We start from the raw sequence: 18,407 nt of genomic DNA on the forward strand, positions 1-18,407 counted from the left end.
AGGTCACAGCTCTTACTCTTACTATTTGATGAGTGAATTGCATTTTCAACGTCAAGGCATGATATCTCCTTAACTCTATCGAGTTCATATGCATGGAAAATCGAACAAATTTGTTTGATTTTCAATGAGGGTGAACTCGAGAGAATAGTGATTTTCCTTTAAAAAGATTCTCTTCTACAAGCCCAGAAGGTGATTCAGGAAATATTTTTCCCATTTTTTTCTAGGCTCTGGGGAGAATTTTAAGGTAGTATTTTCAAGAATGCTCATCAAATCTAGACCAGTTACCAATACCAGTGGTGTGTTCGATGAGGGATATACCGGTATCTGTGGAGATCTTGAATCGACAAAGCTTTCAAATTCTAAAAGAAATGGCTTATTGAACAATAAAATGTGTACAAGTACATTGCTTTAACCTTGACCTACAGTACAGTTTTCATAAATAGATACAAATTCTAAGCCGATCGTTCGCAGGTTGGGTAATGATTACGCGGAAGAATACATGTTGGGTTGTTCTGGATTTTTCTCAGTCTTTTCCCGGTCCAAGAAAATTTTCACAATAAAACTCCCGGCTTTTCCTGGTTTTCCCAGCCCACTTCGAGACCTGCTTCTGCACGAATATTGGAAAAATCAAAACCCTCTCTAATTTTGTCAATAAAATACTTTGAAAAGTTTTCAGCAAATTCTTTTTTTGGTATTATCTGTTGGAGAGTCATATTATTTTCTTTGCCCATAAGATTGTTTATATACTTAGGATGGGTGACATTAGTTATTCTAAAACGATAAAAAATTAGAATATGCTTTAATGATGATGTGGTAGAGTTGGTACTAGTAGTGATGGTACTGGTGATGATGTCGTGGTGGTGATGATAAAGATGAGGATGTGGTGGTGATTGCTGTAGTGATGGAAGTGATGATGATGTGGTTGTGGTAGTGTTGAAAAAGACTAGAATAAATTCCCGACCATTTCCAGACCTATGCACCCAAATGAGTAAATTCCTGACTCAGGAAGAAAATTATCAAATTCCCGACCTCTTCCTGATTTTCAGACCTTGTGGGAACCCTGCTGTTAGGTATCTGTCCCCTGACCATACTTAACATTGCTTGTCTTCTGAGACAAGACATGACATCCGATCCTACCCCTTAGCCACCGAGCCATACATATTAAATACAAACAACTATAGTGGTACATAACATACAGATGATTTACAACGGGGAAAAAAATACCTCTCACAAAAAGGAACTACACATTTTACTGCCTCTCTCTCAGCTGAGGATCCCCACCAGGACCAGGAAAAAAAAAGAAATCTCAATTCAGTGAAAATAGATATGGAAGATAGAAGGCGCAGCAAGAGACCTCCCTGCCAACAATGGGAGGTTACATCTTGAAATTTTTTCCGTGATAGATAAAAGTTTGTTTTTAAATTAAAAAAGAAATAAATATGACAACGCTACTTTCAGTTTTAAATATTTTATTACATTATAACATTATAACTTTAATAATATTTACATATCAATTATTGCATATTGCAATTTCAAAGTCGAGGTGCTCCATAAGCATCTGGCATTCTTTCAATAGAATATCTGTAACAGTTTCAAAAGAAAGAAAAGAAAAAGATGGATGAAAATATCTGGATTGACATTGAACTAAACTATATTATTATAATGGAAAAAGGAAATAACAATTAAAATAGAAAAGAGCTTGAGCTTTTTATACAGCGCAATATCCAAATGTGCTCAAAGGTACTCATTTTACACCTTACAGTGAGAGAATGTGAGTAAAGAGCCTTTTCCAAGCAGTTAACTATGCGCCGAGCGAGGCTCGAATCCAGGACCTTCCGATCCGAAAGCGAGTGGTCATACAGACCTGCCACTTCACGAAAAAGGAAATCAGTATGACATTGTAAAAAAATCAGTATCTGGGGAAAAAAATCAGTATGAGACGTAAAATCCTTACCTTTTTGGTCGATCCCAAGTGTCACAATTTGACACTTGTCACTCAAACTAACCAAAGCGTCACAACCCCCCCCCCCCTCCTTATTTTTCCCCCAACACCCAAATTGGCACGCACAACGCCAATCTGGCAATCGGACCACTAACTTATTTAAAGATGGTGGCACTTGGTAACGAGTCAGAAGCCAGGGACCGCGGTGGTTTACCAGTACAGCTCGCTGTCGCTTCACAAAGGAAATGAAAACTAAATAACGCGCTGTGTGTGTTTTCTATCTGTGTGAGGGCATCACAAAGAGGCTCGCTACATGTGATCTATCGAGGTATCGCAGGACGGGTCAAAGTTCACGAGACTTGAAAATTTTAACGTGCAACGTAAAGCACAAAGTAAACGTAAAAGAGAGGGGTGGAGGGCTGCGGGCCCTTGGTCACTTGGTGAAATCGGTACGATCGGCAAGTAAATCGGGAAATCGGTAAATACGAAAAAAAGGTCTTGCAAATCGGTATGATACCGATTAATCGGTATGAACGGCAGGTCTGGGTCATACCACTAGACCACAAAGCCGCACAAGAGCACATTATTCTTTTAGTAAACCCCCTTTAAAGATAAATTTTTGTTAATGATAAGAGATCTTCTACATCTTTCTGGTGGGTCGGTCCAAACTAAAGATGAGCATTTGAGCTATTATAGAATTAAACATTTAACACCTTTGACAGAAAACCTCTTCAGGGCCCATTTTTATGTAGGATGAGTAGATTTAGTCCTTTACCAGTCTAGTAAAAGACTTCCTAGTCGTAAGCCGGAGTGAATTTGTTCTTATGAATATTTTCTAGTCTCTGCCTAGGTAGGCTTTTGCTTAAAACAGGGCATTGTAAGGATGTTGACTAATTCAGTTATTTTGTGCTGGTAACATCATGTTCTCTGGTACATGGTGGCAGGTAAGATACCAGTCTTCATACTTTTCAAAGCAAAAGATTTCCAAAGAAGAAATTTGCAACACATACGGTACAGATATATTTCGTTCTGTTTCACATTTCAACTTAGTTTTGCCAGAGTCACATGATGAATCAAGTCATGTGATATTGACTGTTAATTCTATAGTTAGGTCAATGAAATGAACAAATTGAACCAAAAAAAAACAAATAAACAAATTAGAAAGTGTGTTCTGATGAATCACATTATTTTCATCATCATTACCAATGTAGTTTACTTCCTAATCGAAGCTCTCTCAATCTCGCAACAGCTGTTATCTTCTCAACGCTATGATATAGCCTCGTAACTAGTCTGAGACTAAATGTAAAGTCTGACCATTTCTAGTGACTAAAACTTGGCCACACTTAATCCAAAGGTGCCGTGATTTTAGTCTGGGACTTGCTTGGTCAGCTCACATCAAAAGCGATATTTTCAAGTCCTTGACTAAAGTCAGGGACTAAGGGCTTGTCCATGTTCATAAAAATGGGCCCAAGTCGCCATAAGAATAACACCCTATCCCTATGAGCTAGGATGAGGTGTCTTACTCATAGCAACACAGCACTGTATGTGTGACTCAAACTTACAACTGCCAACCTCACTATCAAGAAAAGACCACCTCCCGACTAGTGATAAAGTGACAGAGTGTGGAAGTCAAGACCTTTCTTCTGAGTGGACCCAAGTAATTGAAATTTCTCTTCAGAGTAGTAAAAATCATTTATAATATTGTAAACTGGATAGTGATGAGACTGTTTTTGTTTGTTGCTTTAGGTCTCTTCCAACACAATTGAGGTTATATGAGAGACCGCTGAAACAAAAAAAAACAAGCAATCTAACAAAAATAGTACAAATATAAATCAAAATCATAACCTAAAGATATCATAAGCTAAATTATAAATAACCAAGAACAAACAGGCAGAAGATTTACAGAAAAAAAATATCCCCTGTCAAAAATACAATCACAAACCAAAGAAGCAGGATAGGCTAGTAAAGAGAAGAAGAAACGACATCACTATCGGATCGTACACCCATGCGAACATCATAGGTATATGATTCAAGGGTGATGCTCCCATCCAACCACCCGCAACATTTGAGACTGTTTGGTAATTTGCTTGTTCGTTGAACCCATGAATTTGTCGACATTCTTCACCAACATAGACATAGCATTGTCTGAACTTTGGAAGGTTTAAAAAAAAATAAATTAAAAATTGTATCTTATAGCAAAGATGAGATGGTTACCTGTGTTGTCTAATATACATGATAGGAACTCCAGGAATCTTTCGTATTCTTCTCTTCAACTCTTTGTCATTTGTGGCTACTATAAAACACTTGCTCTGGCGTAAGAAAAACATAAAACATTAATACTCTCTCTCTCTTTTTATCCCTCCCAACACATTCAATTTGTAATAACAGACCTGCCAAATTGAAAACTTAGTAATTTTAATGTCAATTTTTAGTAATTTGACAAGGAAATTCGTAATTTCTGAAATTGTGTATGAACAATCACAATATTATTATTATTATTATTATCATCATTATTATAGTAGTAGTAGTAGTAGTAGTTCTTCTTCTTATCAATATTTTTTTTTTTATTATTATTATCATTTAAGTATTACTAAGAATAAAAAATTCGTAATTTTCCATAACATTTCGTATTTGGCCATGAAATTTGTCTAAAATTAGTAAAATTACGAAAAATTCGTAAGATTCGGAATGTATGTAATAAGCAATAGGACAAAATTTTTCTCTTAATAAAATTTCGTCATGCACATCCAGGAGAATAGCTGATGTTTCTTATGCAGGCTCTATGATAAAATTAATTTATATAATATAAGACCAATGTTGTCATTTGAATAGTTGCACATTTCTGAGATACTTTGTGTTTTATTTCACCTAAAAATGGTTATTAGGAATGCAACAAACTCTTTTGATAAAGACTCATAATCCAATGAAAAGTCAAAAAAGTTTGTGTCAGGTCACAGTGTATTATAGTAAAAGCAGTAACAGTGCTCTCAGATCAGCAAAGTCATTGGTGATGCAAATTACATAATACTGACAGAGGAATTTCTGCATACAAGAAAAGGGAATTGAGATTTAAGTGGTGGTAGGGATGATGATGTGGTGGTGGTTCTTGTTGTAGTGGTGGTGGTTGTAGTTTTGGTGGTAGAGATGATGATGTGGTGGTGGTTGTTGTAGTAGTGGTGGTAAAGATGATGATGTGATGGTGGTTGTTGTTGTAGTAGTGGTAGAGATGATGTAGTGGTGGTGGCTGTAGTTGTGGTGGTAGAAATGATGTGGTGGTGGTGGATGTAGTAGTAGCGGGAGAGGTGGTTGTTGTAGTAGTAGTGGTAGAGATGATGATGTGGTGGTGGTTGTTTTAGTAGTGGTGGTAGATATGATGAGGTGGTGGTGGTTTTTGTTGTAATGGTGGTAGAGATGATAATGATGATGATGTGGTAGTTTTGGTAGTGGGGATCATGATGATGTGGTGGTGGTGATTGTAGTTGTGGTTATAGGGATGGTGATGATGATGACACAGTTGTTCATAATTGCATAAACTTCTTAATTCCAAGTTGTAATATAATGGACTATTTTATCATTTCCGGGTCAAAAAGTAAACTTCTTTATTTTCCGGGACAGTCATTTTTTTCAAATTTCCGGGACAAATCCAGAAATTCTGGGACAGTATGCATGCCTGCATTGGTTAATGTAACATACTATTCAGTTTTCTTTCTAGATAAAATTTATCAGGAAATGTAAAAACTGATTTTTTGTTTTTAATGTGGTTTTAATATATCAACTTTATCAAAGATCCCATATGTAAAAAAAACATTTTTAAATAGCTTAATAGCTTTTCACCAAGACATATGCAACAGATAGATTTCATCACACTGCCTATATTAGTAAGGCAATATTTGATAACTACCTCAGATACTCTGTTGATAATACAGTCATCAGCATAGGTTCCTTTGTGCATACAAGTCAACCTCTGAAACCTTGGATCTTTTGCAATTCTGAAAGAGAATAAGGAAAAGTTAAAATCAATACATCATCAATGTGATCCTTTGATATTGTTATATTTTCAGGTAAAGTAATACTTTTTACAAAATTAAATGTTCGCTAGAAAAATTAGATTTTATTTAATAACGCTGTCCATACTTAATTTGCCTCTATAGTTTACTTTTCTATTCTCTCAAAATCATCTTCTTTGAATGCATAAATAAAACTTTGACTTGGATATCCCAAAAGGCTTATGACTATGACCGAGGTACGGTGGAATCCAAGCAAGTCCAATGGCAATTTTTGTGAGCCAAAGCTAGCGACAAGCTAAACTAAAGACAGGAGCGAACAGTAGGCATTGTAACAGATCATCTCATCCAAGAGCTTAAGATGATAAAGCATGGAATTAGTCATTCCACCTAGTAAACGAGATGTAGCTACAGAACAAGAAGACACCAAATGCTGGTCTTAAAGGAGGATGCGACTCCAAATAGATGTGTGTTGATGCAGATTGGTGAAAGCCCAAACCTGGAGGCCTCAAACAGACTGATACATAGAAGACTGGTTTGCTTGGATGGTGAACCCTACTCAAGGGATAAATGGAGGAGGCTTCTCTATGGCCAAGGAAGAGTTCAAGTTCTATGTTCAAGGCCTAAATAAGTAAGTAATAGTGAGTAAAAGCAATGAATTTGCTTAATTTTAATAAGTAAACATCATCAATTTTTCAATAGTGATACTGAATGTTCCTTCGTATCGTAATTTCTTCCAGTAAATATGACTTAATGACTATGGCCCTAAATTTCCTCGAGAGAACAATTATAGCAATGTGGCTACGGCTTCATTGAAGTCCAAGGCACAATTATACTTTTGTCAAATTATAGTAAAAAGTGAATTAGCTATGCAAAAAACACTGATTACTTGAGAGCAACTCTGTATTTTCTTCCAAGTTTCTCCAATTCTGCCATCACACATTCTGTGATGTAAGGAGTACCTGCAATGAAAAACGAAATAAAACATTTTTAAAACTCCCAATTGAATAAAACTAGGCATAATTCTTTTAAAATGTCATCTGTAAAAAGCAATTGCGAAGAACGATAAACGGATTATTCAATGAATGCTATTAAGCTTTGTTACCCTCCATAATTCAGTTTGTAAATAAAAAGAGCTAACTAAAATGCTTTTTTAAAAACAATATTCACAAAGGAGCTTGTCAGTGATTTACATTACTTAAAGCCTTTGATAACCACAAAAGAGAGAGAGAGAACCACAAAATAATAATAATAAGATAAATTGTAAATAACCTGGAAACTTGCAGGAAAGGATAATATTGCTACTGGTAAACAACGATTTTTGAACTATTGTATTACCTCTATGTAAATTCAAAGCCTATCCTGGCCCTCTTTCCATAAGATTACTGGAATTACTTTGGGTTTCTTTTGATTTTTTTTTTTTGGTATGTTTTACTTCATGTGATGACAGCCAGAACCTTATATTATCAATTTTGCTTCATGGAAATGGATAAGCGGGGGCAAAAATATAAAAAGTGTAAAAAAAGTAACAACAAAAATTTTTTTTTTAAATTTGCACATCAAATCACTGAGAAGCATTGCTAGACTAGACAACCAACAATCAATATGCAACTCCTTGTTCTTCTTTCATTTTTTACTCTTGGACAGAGCATATTTCTTTTTCATATTTTCAATTCAAGAAGCATGATGCATAACTTGGGGGATAGATCAGGTTAGCAGTATGATGACTGTCATTTCACACCCCAAGACCTTTCCTGATACTCAAAATACATTCATTATTCCTCATCCCTAAACTAAGTGATAATAAAAATAATTCCAATAGCTTACCTCGCTGTTTGCCCAATTTTATGGTTTCATATTCTTCAATTATTCCTCAGTTGTGTATTTTGGATAAAGTCGCTTATAAAAAAGAAAAGTGATTTCATGCTAGATGGCAAACTTGCAGTGCATTTAGTTACAACGGTATGCATAATTTCTTTTTGAAAAAGCATTTTTAAACAACCATATTGTGAACTAAGTCCAATTATACCAGTGTGGGGATATTTCAATAAGCAAGCTATATACTTATAATAGAGATGATACATTAAACATTCTTTTCTTACATTTAGCATAAAGACAGTCCATCATACTGGATACAATATCTAATTTTTTCTTGATTGAAAAATTGATAAAGTTCGTATCAACAATAATGTGAAATGGAGGCCCAAGCTGTGTGTTGTAGTTGAAGTACATGGCCGAAGATGTCTGCGGTCTGTGGATTAAAAACATATTGTTATAGAAATATTGCAAAATGTTAGTCATTACATGACAAACAAATACAGGGATTCAATTAGTTTTGAATTCATTGTTTTAATCAGAAAACATTCAATGTTTGATATTTCAATATCCTGGTTTTGGTTTGAATTAACAAAGAAAATTAATTCTTGATTGGTTATCCTTTTATTGTTTTCTCCTAAAGAAATGCTATAGATTCATGTTAGTTAGAATTCCCACAGTTCTCACTTCCATTTCATCATTATTACAATGATCAAGAGTGGTCGAGTACGCAATGCTTGAATTCAAAGCTGTACACACACTGCTTTATGTTTAGGCTAAACTTTTTACACAATAGCTATAAGAATTAGGAATCCACCGTTTCAGTATTTTGTTGGAAAAGTACATTTGTCAACAAAGATGATATAAAATTCAAAAGCCAATTTCAACAGTGCTAAATGTGCCCATGCACAACTTTTATGAAATGTTCATGTCCTGTAAAACATCCAATAAGTGTTCTTTGATTTGTGGTCATCTTATCTTAACTCCATTAGTTCATAGATTATTATTATTATTATTATTATTATTATTATTATCATCATTATTATTATTATTATCATTATTATTATTATTATTATTATAATTATAATCATAATTATTATTGTTGTTGTCGATTTTTTAATGATCAGCATCATCATTTTTTAAATATTAAAAGTAAAGACATCCCTAACACTTGATAATATGAGACATAATTTTTTAAATGCCATTGACTTATATCACATTAAGAAGCATATATACACTCCAGCAGTTTCCTCGAAATCCTTGGGCATGCAAAATAGTAAGAGGAAATCACAGTTCAAGGAAAGTGACTTGATGGGGGGGGGGGGGGGGGGGGGGGCAGTATGGCTCAGCAGTATGGACTTTGCAATGCACCCGAAAGATATCTAGTTTGAATATCCATCAGGCCTTCAGTGAGCTACCTCTCCCTAGCTCGATTTGTGGCACTGCGCTGTGGCTGACACCTGGGTTATTCCAGTCTTCCCTTGTTGGAACAGACCCTAAGACAAATAATTCTGCTTGATGAAATAAAGGAAATTTATTGCTTATTTACTTTCTTGATATGTTGAGGGAGATAACTTTATACATGACATGGTTTAAGCTGTTGGTGTATGTGCTCTATCACAACATTCAATTACTGGCGTAGCCAACCATTTGCAAATCATGGCATGTGACATTGAAATTAAAATGAATGGCAAAGTGATACGAATAAGCAGTGAGATGTCGGTTATGCAAAAACGGCAATGGAGTGTGTGAGTGGTAGACATACCTGTAGTCTAGATAGATACACATGATAAACATGTACGTAACTGTTAATGTCATAGTGAATAATCAGTGGACGAAATCACTAGGCGCATAAAAAATAATCCTATAATTGATTACATTTTTTTTATGGTGGCTAGGTGAAATTAGTTCCAGGAAACCATGTTCGAGTTAAAAATTAGTTTGAGGAAGAAATGGAATGATAACAAAGAATTATAAGGAAAACATTTGGGACGTTCGAATGAAATCGATGAAACCGTGCTGGAGTATAGTATAATATAAACTTACACTTTGTCTACCTTCAGGTGTTCAGACTTTTCACCTTTCTTGGTCTTCTTTCCCAGACGATCCTTGGCTTTTCTATAAATAATAAACAGATCAAAAGAAACATGGAAGGTTGGATATCAAACATTTGCCCTTCACCAAAAGCTACTTTCTTTGTCATTTTGTTGGCTTTCTTTTTTTTCAGCCATGTCTTTAAACAGTAAAATCTATAGTAAAAACTGAAATCAAAATATAAAAGAAAAACAAAAAAATAAAAAATTAAAATGGTTTTGCTTTCATTTGGAGTGATTATTCATCAAGCACATAAGAACACAATGTATTTATATAAAAATCAGCCATTTTCAATTTTCATCAATCAGTCGACAAAATTAATTTAATCTCACTTCTTATCATATCTTTAACAATTTTAAGCAAATTGCAAATAAAGTAGCCTCATGGAAAAATATGTTTTAACCTCTATAAGACGACAATTAGACTTAAGTTGTGGTTTAATTTGTACAAAAAATACTATGACAAACTTTGGAAATGATTCGATCAGTGATGATGGTGCTGGTGTTTTTTGCCACTCGAATAGAATCGTTCATCTCTTTAATCTTATCTTTAATGTTGCTCCCAAATAACTTGTCACTAACAGGATAGGAAGCAGTACAGAGAGCGTTGAGGTCATCTCTAATTTCACCGCGAAATGACTGTCTTCTATAGATATCCAAACTATGAGAGGCATTGGTGAGCAAAGCGACTCCATCCGAAATATTTTCCAGTACTTCTTTGTTATATCCTTTCACCATCTCCATAGCCCTGCAAACAGCAGTAATGCCTTTCATAAGCGATACCTGCACTTTCTGCAAGGATGCGTCCCTCATTCTAGAGGCAGGGGATATCTGCTTAAAAACCTCCTCATTACATTGGACAACCTCTAGTCTAGAGCAATTGGCTGGCACTGGATATTTTTCAGAGAGAGCAGTAACCGTATCCTTGGGCAGACCGTCACATAAAACCTGTGTAATACCAGTTGAAACATTCTCTGCCAGCACCTTCCCTTTCACTTCTGTCCTGCCTACCACATTCTCGAAATATGAGAATGCCTGCTCCATCATCCCTGTATCTCTACTACTGCCTGGGACCACATCAACTGACCGCAAAAGGTCAGCATTACATACATCTTTACTGCCTGACCGCGAAAGGTCAGCATTACATACAGCTTTACTGCCTGATCGCAAAAGATCAGACTCAATGTCATCATTACATATTGGCCGCGCAAGGCCAATATTGACATTAGCATCTTCCTCTTCCATTTCATTAAAATGGTCAAAGGCCTCCTTCATTTGGCTCACCACTGGCACCAATCCCATCAACACACTGAGTTGTTGTTTTATTTCATTAAAGTCCAGTTCACTGCTACCAACGCTACTACTACCCGTCATCTGCATTTTTTGCCAAATTGGGACCTAAAATTTGCCTAAATTTGCCAAAAAAACCCAAAAATTTGCCAAGAAATTTGCCAAAAAGACCAAAATTTGCCCAAAAATTTGCAGAGGAGAACTAAGCGTTTCAGTAAAAATGAACACGCGAAACAGAAAAATATATATATAAAAGACAATTTATTACATTTAAGGAGGCTACATTTATTAATTTACACAATAGCGTTGTTACAAAGATTTTAAAGGATCATTATCCGTAGAGAGTAGCTTCCCTTGGTTTGGGCCCAGGCAAAGCTGCAACATTTCTCAAGTTTCGCACTTTTTTTTTTGTTATCTTGTTTTCGCTTCTTTTTTTCCCCAAAATTTGCCAGGCGATTTGCCAATTTTGGGAAATTTGCCAAAATTTGCAGATCACCCTGATATTTGCGGCCGCAAAAAATGCAGATGACAGTACTACCAGCACCGGAACTGCTCCCCTCCGTTTTCTTTCCTTTACCTTTCCCCTTCACACCTCTTACAATTCCTTTCCCAACACATTCCTTCTCGCTCGACCCGTCTTTCACTTCACCACCTCCTTTCCCTTTCTTATCGTCCGCTCGGCTACTCTCGATTGTTTCTTTCTCCATCACTGTCTCGGAACCAAAGATGGCGTTCATTGTAATTGTAAACAAAGGGACCGAGATGGCAGGCGATAAATAGGCGTTAAACTATTGTTTAAAATTGCACAATTTTTATAAATATATACACTATCCAGATGAATGAATTCACAACATATAAATTTAACACAATTCCGTTTGAAAATATAGAATAATAATAATATAGAATTTAAATCAAATTGAAGTTGGTGGGCTCAAGTGATCACGTGGTGCAGCGCTTCCTCCAAGTGGCTCCTATCAGCATTAAAGTAGACGGAATAATTACAGGTTGAACCAATGCAAAGCATTTGCCGCTAACAATGTATTCCATAATGAATAAAATGACAATCTAAACAGAAAGTATACTGATATTGTTGTCTTGAAAAATCCAAGACAACCTTAACTCATCCTATATGGATGATGTCGATTTTATTGGATCAATACCAGCAAATATAGACATCATACAAAATACCCTCATGAAATATAACCTCCAAGTCAATGCCAATAAAACTGAATTTACAACAATATCGAGGAACAAAGAGGAATGCAAAAGAACAAAGAAAGTCGGCTCACTAATTGGAGACACTGAGGATGTACAAAGAAGAAAACAGCTATCAAACGCCGCACTCAGTAAACTCACCAATGTATGGATTAGAGGTGACAAAATAAAGAGAAAAACCAAACTGAAACTGTACCGTGCTCTTGTAAAACCGGTACTTCTGTATAACTGCGGCACTTGGGCGTTGACAAAATCCGAAGAAGAACATCTGGATGCCTTCCATCGCACACAGCTAAGAAGGGTACTGGACATCAAATACCCAAAAAAGATCTCAAATGAATCACTCTATAAGATCACAAAAGAAAGACCAATCTCCCTTGACATTTTACAACGATGGCAACTTTTCGGTCACATACTACGCAGGGACAAAAACATACCAGCTCACCAAGCCATGTCGGGATACTTCCAAAAACACGGGAACCTTTTCAAAGGAAGACCGATCACAACACTCCCTGTGATCCTAAACAAAAACCTCACAACACTTGGACAAAGCATTAGTCTCATAACGGCAGGGGACCTTGAAAATCTGAGAACCCTAGCAGAGGACCGGCAATATTGGAGACACCTCACACAGGAAATACTGGAAACAGCCAAGGCGACCCTATCTTTCAGTCGAGACGCGAAAGGCATCTAAGTCAAGTAAGTCAAGTCATATGGAATTAATCCACACCAGACAATTCACAAACATATTTATATAAATGCATGTTTTTAATTCAAAGCATCATATGAATGTGAGCGTTTGAAATATTCCTTACATATATTTAACAACTCAATCAAAATTTTCCACCACTGAAATATCACATAATAATGTTCAAGAGAGTAACTGATACAAGATACATCTTTTCATCATTATACATTTGATATTAATATTAAGAACAATGCCAAGACGTTTGGACATTTTAACATTACCATTATACAAAAGAAATGAATTTAAAGATTGCTAAGATAAATAATGGGTAAAATCTTACAATCTAGCATCTTTTAGATTCAGAACTCTTTTAAATGCAGCAACAGCATTATTTTTCTTTGTGGCTTTTTGCTTCCCCTGTGAATGTTATGAAAAAGGAAAAGAAAAAAAAAAAAATATTAGTAAAACTAAATTGACAAGTGCATATTATGAGGCTGTGGCAAAAGGTCGTTTCTTGTGACGTTTGCCTCAAAAATACTCCAATACTAAGTTATTCGGAAAAACTAAAGAAAAAAATCATTTTCATCAGTTTCATTGGTTTAAATAATCAAAAATAAACCAAAAACTGACAATCAAACCAGAGTTATGGTAGTTGTAGCCTTCTAAAGGGTTGAAAAAGTGTGGACAATGTTGATTCTCTATCCACACTTGTTTTAATCTTTGCTATTCTATTGTGGCTAGATTGCAAGTTTTTGTTTTATTTTACATTATTCCGCCACTCCCAATGGAAAACCTTTTTTTTCTTACTAAATATGTAATTGTTGAATAATGCTTTGAATGCGTTGAATAAAAAAAATATTCATTGTTAACAGAATATTTTTGCTCATTTTATTGGTTTAAAATAAAGTGTAAAGGACAGCTGATCGGCAATTAAAAATGATCTTATGGGGGTCCCCAAATACAAATCAAATGTTTTTTGGGTCAAATTGATATTCAAATTCAAACAGTTGGAGAAAAATACATATTATGGCAAATCACATTACAATGCAATTGGTCGAAGTACAATGCAATTGGTCACGAAATATCTAAGAATCTTACTTGGAACTTGGAGGAGTGGAGTAAACATATTCTTTCATATTTTTTTGTATTTATTAAACTCAATTTTTTATCATGCAATAACTCACACTTGCAAGCTCTTAGTGTTATTTGGAACAATAAAAATAAATTGTTTAATAAAAACAAAGAAATGAAAATATCATATATTATTCAACTGATGAAAACAAATTTTTTAACATCTTAACTTTTTCATAAAATAAAAGTCAGGGAAAAGTTATATACTGCATCCCTAAATTCGTTCCAGTAAAATCCTTACTCAAAATCATTTTAGGCCAGTTTTGAAATAAAAAATGGTGGTTACTACCGGAAAAGCAACAGTTTCAGGCTTCAGGTCAAAAAGTGTGCCAGTAAAAAACAAAGGCAACATTTTTCAGCCTTTAAACTAACATAACTGTTCTTCTGCTTATCTGATGTTCAAAATTTTGGTATCATTAGAATCGTGTTGAAACGCACTTTATAATGATATAAATTCATTGCGCTCAACCCAATTTGAATTTTTTATCAAAGTACCTGGTATTTGAACAGTTCTGGTATCATTTTAAAGAGCAGAGATCAAGCTTTTTTTTTTGGTGTGATTGACATCACTATGGGCACATTTTATAAAAAATTATAATTTGATAAAAATGTCTTCATTTCAAAACTTTAGACCTGTAAATGAGCTCTATAAAAATTGACTGAGACTGAAACTGAACCTTACTGAAACTCTTCGTATCGTATCAGAAAAATCAAAAGAATCGAGATGAATAGTCAACAGCAAGCTCACTTGAGCAAAACAATGGCAGAAAACTAATTTACGTGGGAATTAATTAGGCTACTTACAATTGTTTCTTATAATTAGGTACCAACATCAGTGAAGAAACGGTCAACTAGTTTGTTTACAACGTGAGGCAATCAAGATGTGCTTGTAGCAATCATATAACTTTCGATTTGAAGGTGTCTTCATAACGCACTTCCGGCTTTCGCATTAAACTTTTTCATACTTTTAGGTTCGACCAAGTAAATGTGGTCAATTTTGGCTTAGACGAAAAAGTGAAATTTATCGCTCGGCGGCTCAGTTAAAATTGGCTACCATTGGGATCACGACAGGTTTGGAAAGTGAAAAGATAATTTCACGAAGCCTGGGTGAAAATACACTGGGGTGTGTTCAGACACGGCAATTCTAAGAAGCGTCGCTTAGCCTTGGCAATATATCTATTGTAAATATAAACGGCCCTTGAGCTATGCGTAGCCCTGTGGAACATTCCTAATTACTTCACGGTCGTTCGATTACGATTCATTAATTCTTCCTTTCTTCTTCATTTCTTTCTTTCCTTTTAAAAAATATTTGAATTTGACGAATTGACTGATTTCAGTTAATTGACTGAGAATTTACAGGTCTAAAACTTTTGCAATAATTAAATTGAGAGCAAAAGAATAATAAAAGTAAAAGAAAGCGAATCTAGATAATTTATTTTTATCTTTGTCTATGCCAAACTTGATCATGATTGAAGGGGGTGCAGTTTGTTTAAATTTGGCCTCTTTTCTTCATGGCCAAAGTTCAGTTTCAATCAGTAGTCAGCTTATCGAGAGGCTGTCCAGTGGGGGAATTCCCAGTAATAGATTTTGAGTGTCAATTGCCAAGGAGTCAAATTGGAACTCTTCAGCTACATGCAGTGATTTAAGTTGAGCCTTGATTTGCGCACATACTAATCTCGAACCCTGTCACTTTATGCCAATCATTTATTTCTTGTTAATCTTTATGGAAAAGTTTGAACTGCACTCGTTGGCATTTGTTTTTAAATTTTATAAGTCCTTTCATGGATTCCAAGATGAGTTATAATCATATCAATACAAACATTACTGTTGTTTTCGGATTCAGTTAAAAAACAAACAGAAGAACAAATAGACAAATCTCTACCAAGTTAAATAATGCCCGATAGATTAAAAATAAAAGTAGGATTTCTATTGCCTTAAAGGAAAATATACTGCACATCGTCAAAAAAAAAAGGAACAATTCACGTAAAACATTTGTTCTTCTTTCTCTCTTCACTCATTTCCTCTTTTAGCCGAGACCATGCCAACTGGTAAATTGTCAACTATCTACTATTAACTGCCACGGACCGACATCAATTAATATCTACTCTCATTTTCTCTCTCTCATACTCAAGATTTTATTTCTCTCTTTTCTCTCCTTCATTTTCTCTTTTTCATTTCCTATATTTGCCTCGGACCATGCCAGTTGGTAAATCATCAATACTATACTTAACTGTCACAGAGTATGGAGTGATAGTGATACATGTTAATAATACTATTAGTACTCTCATTTATTCTTCTCTATCTCTGTCTCCCGTTTCACTTACTAATCGTCTCCTTTCTCTCTCTCTCTCTCATATTTCCTCTTTTTGTCATGGAACTTGCTAGTTGGTAAATCATCAACTATTTACTATATTAACTGCCAAGGGTTGATCTTGTCGCACATTTTTTTTGTACGTGAATTGATACTTATTATGACGATATGAAGTATATTTATTTTCCTTTAAAACTAAGGAAAGCCTACTTTTTAAAAAATCCAGGACTTGGCCGGGATTTGCCACTTCATCCAGTTTGTTTCCTGCTGAATCTAAAAACAACAGTAATTTTTGTTTGGATATGATTTTAGCTCGTTTTGGAATTCCTGAAAAGACATATAAATTAAAAACAAATACTAATACTAATATGAGTGTAGACTCAATCCATTCCCCGATTAACAAGGATGAACGATTGAAAGAAAGTGACTGAAATCACCACATGCAGCTGAAGAGTTGCAATTTGACTCCTTAGCAGTTGATGAACCTTCAACTACCAAGGACTCACTCCTCCTTGGCAAATGACACTTTTACTCTGTAAATTGTAAAATTTCAACTTCCAACAATGAGGAATGAATGGTTAGTGAATGGCAATGGTCTTAGTAGGTACTTTGGTAAACGTCCATTTGGCCCTCCAGCAGGGAGCCGATAAATGGCCTAATGGCTGTGACCCGATTTTTTGGACTTTTGAGTGATGGGTCTCAGAAAAAGTTCCATAGATTTTTTGTTTATGGATGGATTTTAATGATTTATGTCTTATTTTCTTCAGGAGAAATTACTCTATCGTTTGGTGTAGTTTATTTTAAAATCAATGACAATTTAGTATAACTTTTGATTATGGATAAAATAGGGTATAATTTAGCTTTGGATAATTAAAAGATTAGAACTTGGTAAATCAAAATTTCATGCTGGCACGTTTATTTAACATCTTAACTTTTTTATAAAATTAAATTCAGGGCAAAGTTGTATACCGCATCCATGAAATTCGTTCCAGTAAAATCCTTACTCAAATCTTAGCGGCCATTTTAGACCAGTTTTGAAATCCAAATGGTGGTTACTACCGGAAATGCAACAATTTTCAGGTCACAAAGTCCGTCAGTAAATAACAAAGGCAAATAGAAGACCATTTTTCAGCCTTTAAACTAACATAACTTTTTTTCTGCTTATCTGATTTTCACAATTTTGGTATCATTAGAATCGTGTTGAAAAGCACTTTAAAATGATATAAATATAGGTTTCATTGAGCTCAATCCAATTTGAATTTTTTACCAAAGTACCTAGTCTTAGTCTTTCGTTAAAAAAAAACAATTGAAAAATAAGATTAAACAACAATCAATCAATCAGTCATTTACTATTTATGCACACAGCACAGTCGAGACAGGGTCGGTCTGTGACAAATTGGATCTGTGACAAAGTGGCATGCTGAGCTGCATGCTTCCCCTTCCACTTCCATTGATAATCAACAGCCACCACGGCATGTTCAGCCACACGCACAATTACCATGTAAATATACAAAATCAGTCATAGATCACTTTACACCAACCAAGCAAATGATGATTACATCGTAAGCATAAATTTTACTTCAGAAATGTATATTAAAACAGAAGAAAGTAATACCATGATTCGTTTGTCTTCAAACAGGCTTCTTGATTCTGGTTACACAAATTGGTGAAAAATAAAGAAGAGTTATCTTCCTTGTTTTGAGACTGGAGACTTTGTTGTGTTTTTATCATAAAAGAGTGTTATTGTTCATTCGGACACGAAATTGTTAGATTTTTTCGTAAAAAAACAAAACAATCGTGTTATTGATATTGCACCAAGATATGAAGTGAATAGAAAAGTGCCAGAAGACAATAGAGAATAAAAAAAATTTTTTTCGCGGCGGTGGTGGGGTTTGAACCTGCGACCTTATTGGTACGA

The 18,407-nt window shown here is 34.9% G+C and overlaps 1 protein-coding gene across 1 annotated transcript; it reads right to left on the reverse strand.

Annotated features, from left to right (window-relative positions):
* Nucleotides 1–1,452: 1,452 nt before the first annotated feature.
* On the reverse strand, nt 1,453–18,175 carry LOC144962234 (rRNA-processing protein FCF1 homolog). The gene is made up of 8 exons (XM_078895147.1): nt 18,105–18,175; nt 13,388–13,464; nt 9,808–9,879; nt 8,049–8,197; nt 6,836–6,908; nt 5,844–5,931; nt 4,157–4,251; nt 1,453–1,581 (listed from the first exon to the last, which is right to left on the reverse strand). Exons 1-8 carry the CDS (start codon nt 18,105–18,107, stop codon nt 1,533–1,535), a joined length of 606 nt encoding a protein of 201 aa, XP_078751273.1. The 5' UTR covers nt 18,108–18,175; the 3' UTR covers nt 1,453–1,532.
* Between the last annotated feature and the right edge of the window lie 232 nt (nt 18,176–18,407).

This window comes from Berghia stephanieae, chromosome 1, assembly GCF_034508935.2.
Source record: "Berghia stephanieae isolate SIO BIC M18660-M18661 chromosome 1, UCSD_Bste_1.3, whole genome shotgun sequence".
NCBI classification, from domain to species: Eukaryota; Metazoa; Mollusca; class Gastropoda; order Nudibranchia; family Aeolidiidae; genus Berghia; species Berghia stephanieae.